The 20189-nt window shown below is 40.1% G+C and overlaps 1 protein-coding gene across 2 annotated transcripts; it reads left to right on the top strand.

Annotated features, from left to right (window-relative positions):
* Positions 1–265: 265 nt before the first annotated feature.
* Positions 266–18543, top strand: LOC135403280 (scaffold attachment factor B1-like). Of its 2 annotated transcripts, none has more exons than XM_064637156.1 (21): positions 266–585; positions 2279–2366; positions 3274–3338; positions 3425–3631; positions 5537–5599; positions 6196–6223; positions 7125–7623; positions 8057–8106; positions 9560–9660; positions 11370–11519; positions 11615–11691; positions 12606–12745; positions 13088–13179; positions 13559–13665; positions 14459–14752; positions 15053–15190; positions 15688–15730; positions 17014–17135; positions 17630–17742; positions 17861–17912; positions 18190–18543. In XM_064637156.1, exons 1-21 carry the CDS (start codon positions 397–399, stop codon positions 18317–18319), a joined length of 2748 nt encoding a protein of 915 aa, XP_064493226.1. In that variant the 5' UTR covers positions 266–396; the 3' UTR covers positions 18320–18543. The 2 variants fall into 2 exon arrangements, with proteins under 2 accessions (XP_064493226.1, XP_064493228.1); XM_064637158.1 differs by lacking the exon at positions 266–585 and adding an exon at positions 592–958.
* The last annotated feature ends 1646 nt before the right edge of the window (positions 18544–20189 follow it).

The following is a 20189-nucleotide window of genomic DNA, read 5'->3' as shown; positions in this document are numbered from 1 at the left end:
GCGCGCAGCCTACCCGCGCCCTGACGCGCGTGCGCTCTGCGGCTCCTCTCGCTCCAGGGCCGCGATGGCGGCGCGTGCGCGCTGGGGCTTCGATACCTCACCGCGGGAACGCGCGGCCAGCCCGCCCCGGCCCCCTGGGCGCGTGCGCGAAAGCTCGCGAGCCGTCCTTGACGCGGGTGACGCCATCTTGCGCCTGCGCGGGAGCCTTCACTCACTTCTCCCTCCAGGCACCGCCCCTTCCCTCCTCCCCCCGCCTGCGCACTGCGTGCTTTGTGCCCCCTCCCCTCGGCGCGTCTCGCTCCCACCATTTTGTGCTGTGATCGCAAGGTTTGTCGCGGGGCTGGGTTGTGTTCTCCTCCGCGCTCGGACTCGAGGCAAAACATCGAAGGGGCCTTGATGGCGGAGAGTCAATCAGCGGCCGGACTGGGGGATTACACATCCCTTGGCGGGGCCGCGGCTTTCGGTTCGGAACCCGAAACGCGGCGGCTGAGCGAGCTGCGAGTCATCGACCTGCGGGCCGAGCTCAAGCGCCGTAACCTGGACAGCGGCGGCAACAAGAGCGTCCTCATGGAGCGGCTGAGGAAGGTGAAGCGAGCCCCGGCGGGGGGGGCGGGCGGTGCCATCCGGGTCCTTTGTCTTCGGCGCGCTTGGCGCGTGCGCGCTCGGGGCCGAACCAGGGGCCGCCGGCGGCCCTGAGGAGAGTGGGGCTGCAGCCGCTCCCTGCGCTGCGCCCCAGGGCCGGCCCCGGGAAGCCGCGGAGGGGTTGTTTGGCACCAGCGCGTCCCCTTCTTCGCACCGCTACGGAGCCCTTGCCCTTGCGGGGACGGGCAGCAGCCCCACCGCTGCTTTGCTTTGTGACACCCGCCCGCCCCCCAGCCGCTCCGTTGGAGCGCTGCTCACATTCCACTCGGCGGAATCCGAGATGGACCCGGCCTTCCCGTCGTTCCCTGACTCTGAGGTTCGCGCGTCCTTCTTCAGTTTTCTCTCTCATTCACACACACACGTGATTCTTTCCCATATCTTTCCTCGTGCTTCTCTACACGCTTCATAGAATGGGTCAAGTTGGAAGGGATCACAGTGGGTCATCTGGTCCATCCTCCGTGCTCCAGCAGGGCCATCCCAGAGCACATAGCACACGATTGTGTCCTGACGATTCTTGCATATCTCCAGTGAGGGAGACTCCACACCCTCTCTGGGCAATGTTCTGGTGTTCAGTCACTGTACAGGAAAGAATTTTTTCTCATACTCAGGCGGAACTTTCTATGCATCGGTTTCTGCCCGTTGCTTCTTGTCCTATTGCTTGGCACCACCATACTTCACCTGACTCCATGTGTCCTATCTGTCTGGAATGTATTTTTACAGACTTTCACGAGGCCAGAACAGAATAGTCGGTCCTGGCCCATTTATGGCTTCTAACAGGCCTGCACATTGAGAAAAGGTTGCTGTCAGATATGCCTGAGTTCCTGTAGCAGTCACTCTCAGTTTTATAGAGTTAAAGTAGTTATTTGCTGAATAAGGAGCTTTGCTCCTCAGTCATAGCTTGATTTGGCTGTGGGGTTGTGTTAGACCTTACTATTTAGTGCTTCTGTCAGGTGATATGGCTGCCTGGCTGTATGACCTGAACTAGGGAGAGACACTAATGACAAATCCTTAAAAATGCAGTTGTAGTTTAACCTCAGTAGGCAGCAAAACACCGCATGGCCAGTCACTCATCTCTCACTTCTTACAGGATGGCGACTGGAAGTGGAAGGGTAAAAGTAAAAGTGAGAGTAAACTTGCGGATTGCGATAAAGACAGTTTAATAATTTTAAAAAATGCAAGGGTAAAAAAAGAGCAACATAGATGAAAAAAATTAATTAAAAACACAGGTGGTGTAAAAGAAAATAATTGCTTGCTGAGCCTGTCCCCAAGTAATGACAGCCCCACCGTCTTTCACCCACAGCAGTTTTATTACTGAGCACATCATCGTATGGTCTGGAATATCCCTTTAGGCAGTTGGAGTCAGCTGTCTAGCTGTGTCCCTTCCCAATTCCTTGTGCACCCCCAGCCCTTTGCTGATGGGGCAGTGGGAGAAGCAGAGAAGGTCTTGACACTGGGTAAGCATTGTTCAGTAATAACTAAAACATCCATCCTGGTGTTATCAGCACTATTCTCAGCACAAATTCAAAACATAGCCCCATACCAGCTACTGTGAAGAGAATTAACTATCCCATCCAAAGCCAGTACAAATGCACACCAGCGAAGAATACAGTAGATGTCATACTGCTGTTTCCAATAGGCCATTGAGGATGAAGGAGGAGATCCTGATGAAATTCCTGTGGCCTCAGAACTGACCAACAAGAGAATGCCAAAAAGAACTAGCAAAGGTATGGTGTCCGGACACTTACAGTTCCATTGTTTGCTTGTAGCTAGAACCTAGCATACAAAGTTGATGTCTTCTGTTTCATTAATTTAAAAAAAAAAAGTGCTTTTTACCTTATGGAAAACGGTAAAACTCTGTTGCATTAATGAGCAATAACAAGTTTAAATGATAATATGACACTTAACTGTACTTTGTTAGCAAGCCTTGAAACCTGTAGATGAGACTGTAAATTGCAGGTGTTTCTGTACTTGTGACCATGAGTGTAGAATTGGCTCAGGTACAGAGCAAGCAGCTGCAGCATAAGCTCCTGTGGAAAGCTCATTAGTGATTTCAGTACATTTTGGTTCCAAACATTAAATATTGTGTGTACCGTGTTACACATGGTTTATTTTAATTGCTCATAGCCCGTTCTTTAAAAATACATTCTGGAGAGAAACGGGCTGTTGAAGCTGCTTCTTTCAAGATAAAGGGACTGAAAATACAGAAAGAGCAGTTGTCTGAATAGCAATGTGAGTTTGCTGGTGAAAGTGATGTGCGTGTCCAGAATCTTGAAAGTGAACACTAATTCTAAATCAGTTTAATTAAGAGAGGTTTTTTTCCTAACAATCTTCAAGTGTTATTTTTAAATGCAGCACCTTCTTAGACAGTGTTGTCTTTGTAGGTACTGAAGTGCAGTGGAATGAGACTGTAGCTGTAGAAAAATGTAGCCATGCTACTTACAGTTCATGCTTGTGCTGTTAGCTTCTATTGAGTGGCAAGTTGACCTCGGTTATATCCAGACAGACCCAGACTTCTGAATCAGTGTCTTAATGATTTCTTGTTGAAACAAGCTCAGTGTTAGATAATTCACCACAGATTAAACACATTACAAAATTTAGTGCTACGTCTCACTGCGGTGATACTGTTTTTAGGAAGAAAACCGGAAGAAGAAGGTATTGAAGACAATGGCCTGGAAGAAAACTCTAGAGATGGGCAGGTAAGTTGAAATCATGATTGCGGTTACTAAGAATATGCATCATTTAGCCCACAATAAGTACACATTTAACCTTTTTCTTTCTGTAGGAGGATATTGAAGCGAGTCTGGATACCTTGCAGGATATTGACATGATGGATATTAGTGTATTAGATGAAGCTGAAATAGATAACGGCAGTGCTGTGGACTGCAGAGAAGATTATAGTCCTGATAATATTCTCGATTCTCTGTCTGATAATAAAGACAACGTTGAAGCAGAAATGAAAGAACTTCCAGATCAGCTAACAGAAAATGAGGTGAGTAGAGGTCTTTGTAATTTTTCAGAAGATGCTTAGTAAGTATATGGGCACATGAACAAGTTATTTCAGTCCAGTAGAATATAGGACATGGGGTCTGAATTCTATTTCACATTAACAGCTCCTATGTCATACTCTTTTAAGTGGTAAATATTCTTGGACTGATCAGAGGCTTGAAATGTTCACAGTAGACGGGTCACTGCCTTCATTGCCTTACAGTATCATCTTTACTTAACATGATAAGAGCCTGGAACTGAAAATACTGTATTAGTTTCTGTATTCACTCTTCCCATTTGTATGTTATTTGTCTTGAAGTGTATATATATATCTTTCTGTCTAGTTCTCTAGTTAGTTATATATATGGAGAGGGAAATACATTTTCAACTCACAGGTAATTTGGAAATCTTTTCTGCAGAAATAACGCTCAGGTTTAAGGGAGTTATGTTGTTCTGCTTTCTCATAGAGATTAATAAAAGAAGAAGCAGAACTTCATATATTGCCCTGTTCTGACATTGCGAGGCTTTTGACTTGGTTTTGAGGGCAACTTACAATCTCATTTACAGATAGCACGATCTCCTGCTACTGAATGAACAGGGTAATCCGTATGTTACGTTCAGTCCTCACATATTATCCTTCCTGGATCCTTGTGGGTTTTTTTTCCTTTTGGGCCGTTCACTCACAGAATATACTATCCTTCCTTGCCTCCTTAGGGTTCTTTTTCTTAATTATTTTAGGCCTGCATATCTGTCTCAATTTTTTATTATTTACCTTCTGTCACGTGAAATGGGAGATTTTCTCACACCCTTTGTGTTTGACTGGCCTGTCAGTGCCCCAGGACAACTGAGACCCTTGTGCCCAAGCAGTCTGTCAGTGTCCTGTTGTGGGGACCCTTGACTGGACAGTCTGGATCAGAGGGTGGTTCGACCGAGCTGTTCCCGGTCACATGCCAACAGCGTGAGACAGACCCCCTCCCAGGCCTCTTCAGTCAAGTATGGTACTTGCTGCCAGCAACTATTAGTGCCCTTGAAGGACTCACACTTAACAGTTTATGGAATAACACTATTAATATAATAGAAAATTGTGACAGGTTAAGGTTTGTGGATTGCTCGTGGTAGTATCTGGCTGCAAAGAAAAAGTAACATACCAACAAGCTGTAATTCCTAACAAAAGCTGGCTCGAGTTAATCATTCAGTGGCACAGTAAGGGTCTTACCCATAGACATCCCAATGGAGGAGAAGACAGGTTCCACCCATCGACTGTTACAGTGGAGTCTTCCCTGGCTTTGCCCTTGGCTTTCCCAGGGCATTGACAGACCAATCAAACACAAAGGATTTGAGAAAATCTCTCCTTTAATGTGACACCTTGGAACACAGTCATTCCAATGGCATCCAGTTAACCTGAAAGGCAATTTTGTGGTAATCTGTAAATTAAAGTTGTTGTGAGTTATGTAACCCGTGAGCTTTGGTTGTGTGTTACCATCAGCTCTTAAGGAAGGAAGGAAGATTTTGGGGATATGTTTTGGTTTTGTAAAAGTAGAAACCTAAGTCAGCCTTACTTGTAACTTGATTTTCATTTAGAAACTAAAGTTAAAAAGTGGGAAAATGGAGAAATACATTCGGTAACCACAGAAACATGAAATAAATTTCTCCTCTAAATAAGAGTAACTTTGAGATAGACAATGTCATGTTGAAATTAAAATGAAAGGTAGTAGGAGAAAGATATTTAATCATCAAGAACATTTGTATGTTGCTGCTCATTCTTGACCACAATCTGAAGTAGCAATTGAGACCTGTCAAATACTTAAAAATATTTCTTGTTTTCTTGACAGGGAAAATTAAATACAGGTGTATTCTCTGTAAGTTACTATTGGTAAGAAATTATATAATTCCTTTTTTACTCTTTTAGGAAGATTATGATGAAATTGAAAACAATTTAGAAGCCTCCTCTTCTGATTTAATTGAAATGAAGGTAAATTGAAAATGTAGATGTGTTTCAGATTGCTGTATTATCAGTATATTGTATTATTAGTATTCACTCTGTTCCCACACTAAAAAAAGAAAATGTGACCATAATATGAAATTGTAATAGAATCCAAAACATACATAATCTTGCTCAGCATATAGTCTCTGAAATGAGAATGCCCTATTGATTTTTCCTACTTTCCAGTGAGCTCTCAAGACTTCCTTCACTTTCATGACAAAAAAAAAGATCTTCTACTGTTGATTTTTTCTTTCTCCCGCTGATTGTTTAAAATAGCAGCTGGGATTGTTTTTTCTCTGTAGTTGGTGTGGTAGTACATAAAGATACTTTATTGGTCTCTTTAAAATTCAGAGTTATTGATGAGAATGCAGTTGTGGCTGATATTTTGATCCAGTTTTCATGTGCCAGTAAAATTACCTATATAAAATACTCAGTTCCAGTGAATGGTGAAAAAAAGAGCTAGATGTAGTAGGTGAATTTGTGTAGTTTTCAATCTTGAGATTGGGCAGGGAGTTGCTATTATTCTCTGTCAGAAAATACATTTTATAAAATCCTCATTCTGTGTTGTTTTTTTCCCCAAACAGAAAATGGAGAGGCTGCACTTGGAGCCAGGTACTGTTAAAGAAAAACATATTCCTGTCTTTTCAACTAATACTTTTTAAACCATTAACTATTAAAAAAACCAAGCAAAAAAACCATAATTTGCATTATTTTTATGATGGACAACCCAGATCATGCAGGGTCATAGAGATTGGAAACCCAATCATATCCCCAGATCTGTGAAGTGATGCTTGTCATCTTTGAAATATTTCCAGTGAAATGAAATGGTTTAAAAACCTGTTAAACTACATAAGTGGATTTAGAGAAGTTAATCACAGTTTAAAAGCTAAATATTCTACTTGTAAACAGATCTTGTGATATTGCACACACCTTAACTCTGTTACTAAGTAGTGGACAGTGAAAGCAGTAAAAAGATATTCTAGGGCACTAAAATGTAAAGATTAGTTACTGGATACAGAAGAAAGAAGAGTTTCTTCATGGAAATTTCATACAGATACTTTTCACTTTCTGGACTGCAAACACACTCATGCACCATCAGAAGATGCCCAGTTCTCATGTTGGACTGTCTGCTAAAAGAATTTCACAGAAATTTAAAAATTGAACTCTCAGTGCCTTGATACGTTCAGTTAAGCATCTTGGACTCGAAGCTAACTAGAGAAGAAACAGAGCTGAAGGATTTAATGAAGAATATGGAGGATGAGCCAGAAGTTTTTTGTTAAATCTGTGGGGGCATTTTTCTTCCCTGTTATCGTTTTAGGGCTGATTTGGTAGTTTGTCAGAAAGCAGTTAGCATAGTACTTTTAACACTGTGTACACTAGGGTTTTCCAATCTCTGTGTAGCTTAGAAGTTCTCTTGGTGTTAGTGTGGCAGCCATGCCAGTTCCACATTTGTGATTGCTGTATTTCCCTGGTGATTAAATCTTGTGCCATTCTATTCCTGTTAAATCCGTAGAAAATGAGAAAATACTCGACATTTTGGGGGAAACTTGTAAATCTGAAGTACTTAACGAAGAAACTTCCGAAGTGGAGCGGCCACATGCACAGGAAGCAAGTATCGCGGTGCCAGGCAAGAGGCTGGCGGAGGAAGAGGACGCTCTTGCTGCCGCTCAGTTGGAGGAAGATGCTTTAGATTTGGACAGCAAATCGGCACAAGCTATGGCAAGGAAGGAAGCAAAGCGTTTAGTTGTAGCAAAAGGGGAGACATGTGAACAGACACTAGAGGAAGAGAAGCCGGACTCTGAATCTTTAGTAGTAGAGACCCTAAGCGATCAGAGTAGCAAACGCTCCCAAGGCCTGGAAGCCTCTAGTGGGGAAACAGCGGCAAAAGGCGCAGGTCCTGAAGCCAAAGATAGCAAAGAAGATGCCAAGAGAACAGAAGACAAAGCTAATTCTGAGGAATCCCCTGCTACTAAAGAGTCCTCAGCCAGTGAGGGCGGTGATCAGAAAAAGAGGTTTGTTTTTTCTCCGTTATAGACCAGATGCTATCTTTTATCGTTGGTCGTTAAGTGATGCGAATAAGCTGTTTCCTTCAATTGGCCACCGAGACTGATGAAATTGTAGCCTATTCCTAAAGAGTGTGTTTTATTTCTCCATGTGCAGATATTTTTAATTTTTTTTTTAAACACAATGGGTTTGGTTTCTTTCCTTCCTCAACCTTCAAAGGTTGTTTTCCCAAATTACTCTTATTTGTAATCATCTTCTTAATGTAAGTCTGTTTAAGAATCTGACTTCATTATTTCTTGTCAGATTTCTTAAATCAAGTATACAGAGGTGTGTTTTCATTTGCGAGGTATTTTCTGGTAGGTATTTTATTTTAACTTTTTTCATAATTTATATTTAATCACTTTCGTTTCTGACTTGAATAATATGATGTTTTGTCTCTAGCCCTGTTGAGGAGGACAGAGATGCAAAGATAATCTCAAAAGATGAGAAAGGTATGTTTGTTTTCAAAAGTAGAACTTTAATGATTGCTTGGATAAGTGTATTGGATGGGGTATTTCAGCAGGAGAAGCATAGCAGTCTGCAGTTGTTAAATAGTATAAATTCACCTCTTTCTGGATTTTCTTTATTCATAGAAGAATAAGTATTTTCCTTTTATGCATTTTTTAAGAATGTCTGCATTGCACCCTTTTGCTTGTAACTTGATCTTTAAAGATAGACATTAATAGATGGCAAATATGTCTTTTATGGCACTGAAGATGCTTACTACCAGCTGTTAGTGAGTCAAGAACCTTTTGTAATTGTTTTTGCTTTACTATGCACTTGTGATTCTTCAAACCATCTTCTGTTTTGCTGAAGTAATTTGGGATCTAGTATTCACATATTAGAATGCCAGGAAAACTTACAGCTTCATGTTGTCTTCGAATTTGATTGATTTTATTAAATCTTTGTCCATGCAAATCCTATTTGTGGTGCAAATGGGCATCAGAAGCAGGAAAAAAATTTCTTGATCAGCAGTCATGTGCCCGCTTCTTCTTTTCCTTGTGCTTCTTCCTTTTAATACATCAGGCAGCTGAGTCTTTGCAGCTCATCCCACCTTTCTGTTCTCTTCTACCTGACCAGGGCAGAAAATTTAGAACTGACTGTTAACATTATTTTTTACACACTGCAGGCAGATAGTTCAACACTTTTAATAATAAGCAAGAAACTCATTATGAGGTCTCTCTACTGACTGGACAGGAAGAATTTGTTTGGTTTTAGTTGGGTTTTACAACGCAGACTCAACTCAGTGTCACTGCTTTTTCCAGGATCCAGGGTTATACCTATTTGTGCAAGCTACTGGACCTCACTGTGAGCTTCATTAGGGTCTGCTCACCCTAAAGTCTGTAGTCTTGTGTTCTCTTATTTCAGAATATTTGAAGAAGTGTTTTGTGCATGCTGTTGTTTACCTGAGGACTTGAGTATATTTTTTTTTGTGGACTGAGAAAACTTTTCTTGAACTTTGCATTTAAAACAGCCTTCAGGAACCTGAGTGTCTGATCATCATTCCTTTGGAGTTCAGGAGATAAGGAGGGCAAGACGTGAGCATAAGTGGTTGCTAACAACTCTTGCAGGTCTTCTATCTTTTCTAGTTAGTGCAAAATTACTATCTATCCAGGTACATTTTGAAAAGCCTCTGTTACTTCAGGGGTACCCTAGTCAAGTTGCTTTCTTGAAAAATGATATAACATACTTCCGTATCAACACTTGTAGTTCTATCCAAGTTTTGGGACTTGTAGTGCTACTTGCCTTCAGGAATGCAAATTATGGGAGGAGAATGTTACACATTGCATTTACTTGCTCTATGATGTTAAAAAATTAAAAATTTGTGATATTGTTCCTTTTTAATTCAGAAGTAGTTGTTAATTAGAATTTTGGGTATGTTCTGGGTTTTGTTTTCCTAATTAGGTCGCACTGCTAGCAGTTCCGGTAGAAACTTCTGGGTGAGTGGACTGGCTTCCACTACCAGAGCTACAGATTTGAAGAATCTGTTTAGCAAGTATGGAAAGGTAAGAGGTTATTTTCGTTTGGTTTGTTGTTGAGGGTTTTTTTGCTTGAAACTATTAGACTTCTTAAGCTCCTGTCACTGAAAGTACCAGTGAAAGGAATCCAATTATCAAAAATATTGTGGGATATCAAGGAAAAAATCGCGGAGGTATGCACTGAGTGACTGAGGGTTTTTTATTCGGTTGCTTGCTTCCAAAAAAACCATAAAATTCCATTTGCGGTCCTTTATTTGAAAGTCAGTAACTGTTTACACATACTTTTGTCTCCTGTGCAGTAGTATAGTGTCTTTACTCATTGGAAATTCACGGTCAGTGGTGCATTTAATGTTTATAAAAAACTGCCTTAGGACTAGGGAAAATATGCAGGAAGTGTTGAAACACAGTTATTGGGGAATATCTTAAGAATTGCCCTGGTATCTGAAGTTTTATTTTTATGTAGAGTTGGCAGTTGGTTTAGAAAGCACTTGTTTGGATGGCTTGGGATATCAGGAGGGGTTGTTTGGTTTTGTTGGCAGGGGAAGTCCTGCTGTTGTTATTAATGACAGACAAAATGGTAAGTTAAATCTTCCTGTCAGTTGGAAAATGGAAAGAGCTAGTTTAATAGAAGACTTAGAGACAGCACTAAGGATTTTTGTAAGATGTTTGAAGCCTATTTAAAGATTACTATCAGGAGATTGTAGTAAAAGAAAACTGTATGTACAAGCAATCTGCCACTGAATATTTTACCAGTGAAAATACTCTGGAACTTAAATATGACCTTACAAATAGGTACAAAAACGGATTAAGTGTAGCAAAGCTTTGAGTTTTTCTTCAGGTCATGAGACTAGTAAAACCCTTTTAATGCCTCTCATAACAATAAAAATGCAATGCTTTCCTTCCATTTATTTGCTTAGAATTCTATCTGGTAACCTAGAACATTGATCATAGAGATGTGCCACAAAATTTTAAATGTAACTAAAAACTAAGCGATAGCAAAGCTAGTATTTGCCTCTAGATAGATGCCATGGTACTATTTAGTCCTTTAAATAAAATGACAGTTATTTTCTTTAGGGTATTAGCAGAGGCAGAGCTCCCTAGAAGTAAATGTACGTGTGCAATAAATCAAATGCATGGAAGTAGGTTCTTCATCCAGCTGTACTTAAAAATACGACATTTCTGTGAAATATGGTTGATTTCTGTAATGCAAAGTGAGCTGTACTGAATATATGAACATAAGTAAACACCATTTATGTGGGCTTTTTCAAGCTCTACTTTTTGAGGAAACCTCCTGTTTCTTAAAGAAGATAGATAACATGGTTGGTCTGCCTCACCACTGACATGTAAGCATTTTTTTGAGGGAAGATGGGACTTAGCAGTTGAGCTAGCATTAGCATCTAGGTGGAAATTGGCTTAAAAACTTCTATTGTATTGTTTTTTACTCTTTTATGTTTGAACAAAGTGGTGTTGTTTATGTAAAGTTAGACGACTTTTTTTTATTTTTTGTCCCCTTGTGGTCTTTCTCCAGAAAAGAATTCAGTCTTTGGCTGTCATCTATTGATGCAGCTTTTGTAGTGTTTCACTGACAACAGAAGCATCGTTGCAACACTCCTTTGTGTTTGTTAATCTTTAACAACAGAAGTTTCCTGAATGATAATGGGCAGGAATTAAAAAGGGTAGAAAGCTTGCAGTTCTTGCTTGTTACGGTGAGTGTAACACCTCTTTATTTTGGAAAGGTGGTGGGTGCAAAAGTGGTCACAAATGCTCGAAGTCCTGGTGCTCGCTGCTATGGCTTTGTTACAATGTCTACTGCCGAGGAAGCAACAAAATGTATCACCCATCTCCACAAAACAGAGTTACATGGGAAAATAATTTCTGTAGAAAAAGTGAGTACTTATCCTCAAAGATACCACGTTCCCATCAGATTGTACAAATGATCGAGACCACATTCTCAGCTGATCATGTGCAAAATAAATTTCAGGCAAAAAATGAACCTGCTGGGAAGAAGACAAGTGAAAAAAAAGAGAATGAAGCAAAGAGAGAAACAGTCAGTGAGAGGTACTGTTCTAAAAATTCTCTGTCCAAAGGTGTTTTGCTGTTCTTCAGTCTATGTTGATGTCAGGGAAAACAAAGTTACAGTAAAACATTTCTGTGGCAAACATTCAAAAAGAGGAGTACCTGCATTTTTTTAACTTTTTCTATAAGATAAACTTCTGTTGATGTTCAGTGCCTAGTTTAACATGTTTCTGTTATGTGCTTTAAGGTTTCAAGCATACCTTTTAATTTAGGTGTGTTTAGGTTTTAGTAACAATTGTGGTGCTTTCATGTCTTAAATCTATAGGAAAGACCGTTTGAGGATTTTGATCTGTATGTCACTGTTTTTTCATTACTTTTTGTCTCTCATTGGAATAGGGTCTCCTCCAGTGATGGTGGTCACAAACAGTTAAAAGAGAGTTGTCCAAAATCCTGTTTCCAGAACATGTTCCTCTACAGCACTGTGCTTTTTCTCTCTGGCATTACTGAAAGTCACTGAATGAGACACTAGGAGAGTGAATAAAACACTAAGACCTTTGCTTCGGTTGTCTTCTTGAGGCATAACTTGTGTTAAATGCTATTTGCTGAGAACTTTTTGCTTTTATTTCAGCTAGTTGCCTGACAAAAATGGTTCACATTGGCACTTCTTAATTGTCACATTGTTTAAGAAACTTTGTGGGTATTAAGCACATCATAGTATGAATTTTTCCTCATTCTTCCAGTTGAGATACCTGAATCAAGTGTTTTGACAACTGCACTGGATAGTCTGGATGTCTTGTTTTCTGGTGTAGGATGTTGTGGAAGGAAACGTTTGGAAATCTAATTATGACTGTTATCACATCAGAATTCTACCTTTTTAGTGTGTTGCTAGCATTCTGCTTGAATTTCCTTTTCTCTTAGTCTGTATTAGTCTAACCTATATCAATATCTATCTATAGACCTGGCAGTGGTAAAAGGGATGAAAAATCTGACCAAAAAGATGATCCTAAAAAGATAGAAGACAAAGATGAAAAGGAAAAAAAAGATAAAGATGAACAGAAGTCTGGTTCATCAGATCAACCTAAAACTATTAAGTCAGGTAATTTGGCTATTGTTGTTTCATAGAGTAAAATATATGTTGATGTATGAATATTTAATTTTAGGTAGTTCTTTCTAAAGAACTGCCAATGTTCTAGGATTGTTTCTGATTCTTAGTTGGGGAAATCCAGAATGTATAAGGGGGAGGGTGTTTTGGGGGGAGATGTTTGACATTTTGTCATCCTTGAAAGAAGCACTTGGAGTAGGTGTAGTGAAATAATTGGTTTTGAAGAGAGGGTTAGATGTCCATTTTCACATTTTAGAGAACATAACTTCTAGCAGAGCAATGAGTTTGGTGTAGGTTGTGTAGTCTGATTGTTTTTTCCACCTCTGATTTTTTTAGGAAGTAAAGGAACAGAGAGAACAGTAGTAATGGATAAATCCAAAGGAGAACCTGTTATTAGTGTGAAAACATCAACTACATCAAAAGACAGAGTGAGTAATGTTTCTGTGTGGGAAATATTTTCCTTAGAAACAAATACTGAATCCTGCTAGGCTACATGTAACCCACACTTGTCTTGCCAGTTTGTCCAATTAGAGTTTCTGTAACATGGATTTACATCTTAATTAGTAAAATACTTTTTGTTCAGCTGATACTATATTCAGCAATCAAATCCTGCCAAACAAATGTGGGAAGGTATTACTGTGTTAATACATGGCATGTCTGTAATGTTAAAAAAAGAACAACTTTTTTGAAAAATGCAGGGACCACGCTTTCAGATATGATAGTACAAATGGAAACAGAGCTTAGAGTATTGTTTGTAATAGTTGTCCTTTAATAAATTAAGTTTCTCTACTTCAATATTAAATACAGAGCATTAAGAGCCAGGATCGCAAATCAGAGAGCAGAGAGAGACAAGGCATTGTGCCATTTGACAAAATTAAAGCACAGCGAAAAATGAGGGAGGCAGAGCAGCGCCGGTAAGAGCAACTATGAAATTGTTTGACATTTTTTACCCTATAATGCATATTTTATTTTCATTTTAATTAAAATGACTAAGAGATAAGAGGATTTCAGGGGGTTTTTTTCACTTGCAACTTGTTAAATGTTTCTGGGTCAAATATCTATTGAACTTAATTCTGGTATTTATTTATTTTGGGTGGGGTTTTATTTTTGTTTTCATGATGTTTAATACAGGATAAAGGTCATAATGGCCATCCTTCAAATTCCTTGCTAAAACTTTGACTTGAATTCCATGTTTTCCACACATTACAAAACTTTTATTCCTCACCTAAAAGTAGTTGAATTAACCAGGAGAAAAATGCTTTTGTCATTCTTAATGGAGAGGAAGAAGTTTGTCTCTCATAGTTAGATTTCTGAGCTTGAGTGAAGTCATTATCCAGCATACCATTCTGGCTTTCTTGACAGAAATAAAATATTCTTCACAGATACTTTATTTCAGTATAAGAAATGAGCTATGGGCATTTGGATTCAAATTCCCCTGACCATATGGAATTATTTGCCCCCACAGGTGGGTTTTGTGGGAGTAATATGATCGGTCTCTTAATACAAGTAATTCCAGTGTACACTGAGTATCTTCCCTCCATGCCCTCCCTCCCATACCCTTCCCAGGTATAATTTCAAGGAGCTGAACAGTCACTGTGCTATTAATTTTTAACGCTTCTTTCTCTTTTTCTTCTTTTTGTTTTTCTTTTTAACTTCCTTTATTTGTTGAAGTATTACATCTGCAACCTTTTGTTTCTGTTAAAATAGCACACGTGAGCGTCGGGAGAGACAGCAGCACCTACAGACTATCCGTGAACGAGAAGAAAGGGAGAGGCTTGAGATTGCTCGGGAGAGACTGGAAATTGAAAGGCAGCGTCTTGAACGAGAACGGATGGAAAGGGAAAGACTGGAAAGAGAACGAATGCACATAGAGCATGAAAGGAGAAGAGAACAAGACCGCATTCAGCGAGAAAGAGAAGAGCTGCGGCGCCAGCATGAGCAACTGCGCTATGAACAGGAACGTCGGTCCGCAATGAGGAGACCATATGACATAGATGGCAGGTGAAGCCAGCAAATACAGATTATGCAAGTGGGAGACATTGCTGCCAGATTCTGTCTCATCAGCCTGGGCTATAAAAAGCCATACATATGCTCTCAGCTTCCATCAGTCAGCAGTTGTTGACTGCATTGAGCTGACTGTGTTTAAGACCCCTAGTCAAGTTATCCTTTCTAAGGTTTTTCAACTCCATTTTGAACTTAATTACCCTTCTTTTAGTTTGAACTAGTTTGCACTTTAGTTTGGAGGGGGGAACAATATCAAAAGTCATTATCTGGACTTAAATGACTACGTTCTTTTCTCAGGAGGGATGATCCGTACTGGCCAGAGGCAAAACGAATGGCAATGAATGATAGGTATCACTCAGATTTCAGTCGCCAGGATCGCTTCCATGACTTTGATCACAGAGACCGTGGTCGTTACCAAGAGCATTCAATAGACAGGTTGGTTTCTTACCTCCACTGTATTGCCTGAAATCGAAAGACAAAAGACTGTATTTAATGTCACATTTTGCTGCCTTTTACTGTGTCCTTGGTTTGCATTTTATTTTTCAAGTGTGGTTTAGTGGCTGTGGACCTTTTTGTCTATAACCATGAAGAGATCTGTATTGTGCAATGAGTTGAAGCTTCTGGCAGGCTTGTTCAGAGTTTTTTTTTACAGTGCTGTTTCACATACTTGCAGGATTCTGAAAAATTTCTAAATAATTTGAAGGCATCTAGCATTTTAACAAGAATATTCTGGTTTATACCTCAGGACTAACTGGTTTTCCAGGAATCCAAAATGTGCCATTGTTTTCATATATTCCAGCTGTTTGTGCCTTTTGTAGATGTTGGCCCTATGAGAAAGTAAGATTTTTTCATCTGTGTTTATAGATAAATGGATTTTTATAAACTGCTGTATGTTTTACTACCACAATCTGATTCTAATTGTCTGCTTATAGGAGAGATGGATCGAGGACAATTATGGGAGATCGGGATGGACAAGTGAGTTGCTTTATAGAGCTATGGAAACATCTTAACATCTTATAACCTGTTTTTCTATAGTGTGTGTCAGATTAAATTTCAGTAGTTGAGAATTACATGATATCTCCCAAAATACGTATCAACAATCAGATTAGCTTATTTACTTCAATAAGATGAAATTCAATTCAAAGACTTGTTTATTATAAAATATATAGTTATTCTGATAGAAATCGAAACAAGTGAATTGCTTCAAAATAGAGTATTCTAAAAGATGGCGTAGAAGAGGCAGAGGTACAAAGTATACCTCTATGAGGTTACGTGGAAATAACAGCAAAATTAGTAGAGATGTTTGCACTTTTTGAGGGCTGGAAGAAAGACCTTTAGGGCACATTCAAGCAGTGAGAGATTAAGAGTCAGGAAATGCTCAAGTGCCCTTTACTGATGGTTAAGCTGTGAGATTTGGAGGGACCTGGATATTCTGGAGAGTTGAGCAGAGGGGAATATCATTAGGTTCAACAACAAGAAATGCTAAGTCCTGCTCCTGGGGAGGAATAACCCTGTGCAGCGATACATGCTTGGGACCAAGCAGACCAAAAGCAGTTCTGCAGAGAAGGACCTTGGCGCTGTGGTGGACAGCAAGCTGATAATGAGTCAGCATTGCACCCTCCTGGCAAAGAAAGCCAGTAGCATCCAGGGAAGCGTTAGTAAAAGTATTCCTAGAAGGTCAAGGCCTTTTTACTCAGCACCTGTCTGATGTTCTGTGCCTAGTGCTGGGCTCCTCAGTACAAGAAGCTTACTGGAGTAAGTGCAGTAGGGCCTAGAGAATCTTCTGTATGAGGAGAGGCTGAGAGCTACAACTGTTCAGTAAGGAGAAGAGAAGGCTGAGGGTTTGTCTTATCAATGGGCATTAATACTTGGTGGGAGAGAGGATATGGGGAGGATGTAGCCAGGTGCTGCTCAGTGGTGCCCACCGACAAGACGAGTCAATGAGCGCAAACTTAAACACGTGAAATTCCATCTAAAGTTAATATAAATCACCTTTAACTGTGAAGATGGTCAAATGCTGAAACAGTTTGCATGGAGAACTTGGCTCTAGCTGTGAAGAAATTTAAAACCTAGGGGGGGAGAATCTTCTAGGCAGCCTGCCCTGGCTGATCCTGCTTGAGCAGGAGGGTTGGACTAGATGATCTCAGGATGTCCCTTCCATCCTAAATGACTCTGTGATTGAGTAATTACAGCTGAGCAACTTTAAGCAATTAACAAGTCTGCTTTGTACAGTCCTATAAGTGTTCTTTGCCTTTTAGCATTACCCAGATGAGCGCCACGGAGGACCAGACCGTCACTCACGAGACTCTCGAGAAAGTTGGGGTAGCTATGGATCTGACAGAAGAATGAGTGAAAGTAGAGGGATACCCCCACAGTCACGGTTAGTACACTTAACTAAAAATACATTTTCTTGTGCATCAAAGGAATATTTCCATATGTGGAAGTAGGACGCAGTTTTTGGAAGTACAATTCTTTCTTTCCAACATTAACCCCGAGTGTGTTGGATGGACTGCAAGTGAGTATCTTGTTCAGCTTGCCTTGTCCATCAAAACATGCATCTTGGCATGAATTTTTTTTTAATAACCACACATCTTAAAGTCTTCATCCTTTCCATTAATTTTAACTAACATTCCTATCAAAGCTTGCTGTTTTCAGGATAGTGGTTCTTCCCTGATATCTTTTTTTCATATCTGTCATCTTATTTGGTTTGAGCAGAAGGATTCCACTGAGATTTGACTTAACAGATACCAGTATAAATATAAGATTTGCATGCACCTTGGTAAAGTATTTAAGTTTGTGACTTAGTTTCTGTACTCGAATCTATTTTGTGTGCTCTGGCTCATGTGAGAAGATATGAATTTCATACCTTCACAGGGATGGACGTGACTGGGGAGATCACAGTCGAAAGTTTGAAGGACATCAAGATCGTTCCTGGCAGAGCAGCGTGGATGGAGGAATGATAGGACGGGATCATGAGAGATGGCAAGGTATGCTTCTTGCACAACAATTCATTAGTTGTGCTATGTAAAGAAGAAAAATTACAGGCATTATCACTGAAGTAAAACTATTACTGTAGATATAAAGGAAGCATTTGAACTTTTTTAGGTGGAGGTAGAGGCAGACCTGGCCATGTGATGCATCGTGGAGGCATGTCAGGGTAAGGAACTTTGAAAGGAGAGAAGTGTTTGTTTGTTTTCCTTCTAAGGGACATTTCTTCTAAATAGAAACTGGCCAGAGAAACATTTTATGGGAGTATTGGTTATTTAATTAGTTACTTAAATGTCAAGGAATAATAAAATATTCCCATGGGTTTCATGTAGTGTATCTAATGGAAGAGTGAGAAATCACACAAAAAATTGTGGAAGAACACCTGTACTAGCAACCTGACCACCAGAGTCACAAGAGAACATTAAAATGTCTGAATCACTTTCTAGGCGTGGCAGTTTCATGCAAGGTGGCAATCAAAGTCAGATCGTGCATGGAGGAGGAATGCAAGGAGAAGGATTTGCTGGCCAGGAGAGAGCAAACAGACCGAATGATCCTCGTTTCAACCGTCGCTACTGATTGTGTTTAATTTTTAATGCAAGGTGGCAAGTGAAACAAATCTGTTACCCAGGGTTACTATTAATTGTAACTTATGGGCCACTGTAATTTTTTTTAAGCTGCTGCCGTATTATGTCACTCAATCCAATGTGAATTCATTTGTTTTGTAAAGTGTTGTTCATATCCCATTTAAAATGTTTGTTAATGAAGCATTCCATTTTCCATAAACGCCAGTTTACAATTAATTGCTTTGTTTGAGCAGTCCCTGTAAAACTAATTTATTCAGCTCTGTGTTAAACCGTGTAACTTTCAAAGATGAAGTGTCAAAATGCCTCACAGGTGTCCCTTTGCACTTTCAGTAGCACAGAACTCCCAGAAATACACTGAAATACTGTGTTACCTTAGACCTGTCAAAATTAAGTAGACTGTATGCCACCATAAGAGAACCTTAGTAGATTGCAGTTGTCAAAGTTTGAACACCCTGCCACTGTAAAATTGACATAGGATATTGTAGGACAAGTGGTGAAGAATTTTTTTTCATCTTGTCTCACGTTGGTAGGTACTGTGCAGTATAATACCCTACAGTTTCTGAAAAAGAAGTTACATACTGAATGAGCAGCACAGTTTCTGTAGAGACAGCACAGAGGTGCTTGTGAACCTCTTCCAAGTGTGTGTCAGAATCATTTTATTTAGCTTCTGATAGATCAGGGTAGTCCAAAACTCCATCAGTTTCAGGGCAGTAATTTTACTTAGCGGTCCATAATTTCTTTAAAAGACTAGTAACAGCCATTGGCTGTGCTTTAGCATCATTTTATGAATGTGTTGAGAACTAACGTGATCATGACATGATCTGTCACTTTGTTGTATCCAAATTATAATTTGTCTTTGTGCAGTCATCTCTGGAGCAACATGGCCTCAGCATTAACCACCAAGGATGGCTTTTATGATGGCAAGAGGAAAAAAATCCTGTTCCTTTCATTTGTAGGCTCATTTGGGTTTTTTCCATCTTCAGAGATGGGGTTTTTATCAGTTGCCTGAAGATATTTTTTCATACATCCATAGAGAAGGCACATCACAATGTTGAATCTTTAGAGAGCAATCATCAAAGGGCAAAAAAGTGGTTCAGATCATGAAAAGCACAGAGGAGAACTAAAGTTCTAAGCGTACCAGAGGTGCAGTATTCTACCTATTTGTACACAGTGTGCTTTGTTCAAAGTGATTACATTTTGTAGCAAAAGCTAGAGAGATGAAGACTCTAGATGACAGTGTCAGAATTTTCTTAATGGGAGGTTTGGCCTGATGAGATGGAGGTTATGACTTGTAAAAATTAAGCAGTGCTCTGGAAAATCAAGTCCTCTCTTTTACCAAAGCTCAGTGACAGGGTAGTCAATGGCAGACTGAGCTTTCCATGCAGACTGACTCTTACTCTAATTTGAGGGAAGAGAGGTGTATTCCAGTAAGCCCACATTCCCAGTGCGTCCCAAGCTGAGCTATGTTATGAGACGTGCTGCTTTTCAAAACCAGTTGCCTAAGCTGCAGCAAGCTTACTATACAGGGGCTGTAAAATGGCAGACAGCTCCTGTCTCATAGCTGGAGTTTAACTTCTTGTCCCCAGGAGCCAGCCTGCATAAGCAGCCCTGCACAAGTATCTTAGCACCATTATTTTCTGAGGTGTGTACATGGGTAGCTATGACAGAAACTCCTGCAAGAAAAGCTGTGCTGCTTCAAAGGCAGTTGACATTGGGAAGTTAAGGAAGAAATGGGATATAGATAGAGGTTATCAAGGTTCTAGAATGAGGTGAAGGATCTGGCACCTGCACAACAGAGAACTCCAACGTTTACCAAACTTGTAGCTTCCATCTGGACCATAGATTTGGACCCATCCCTCAGG

Source organism: Pseudopipra pipra, chromosome 27, assembly GCF_036250125.1.
Source record: "Pseudopipra pipra isolate bDixPip1 chromosome 27, bDixPip1.hap1, whole genome shotgun sequence".
NCBI lineage: Eukaryota > Metazoa > Chordata > Aves > Passeriformes > Pipridae > Pseudopipra > Pseudopipra pipra.
The sequence above is the reverse complement of the archived record's forward strand: the minus strand, read 5'-3'. Positions and strand labels throughout refer to the sequence as shown.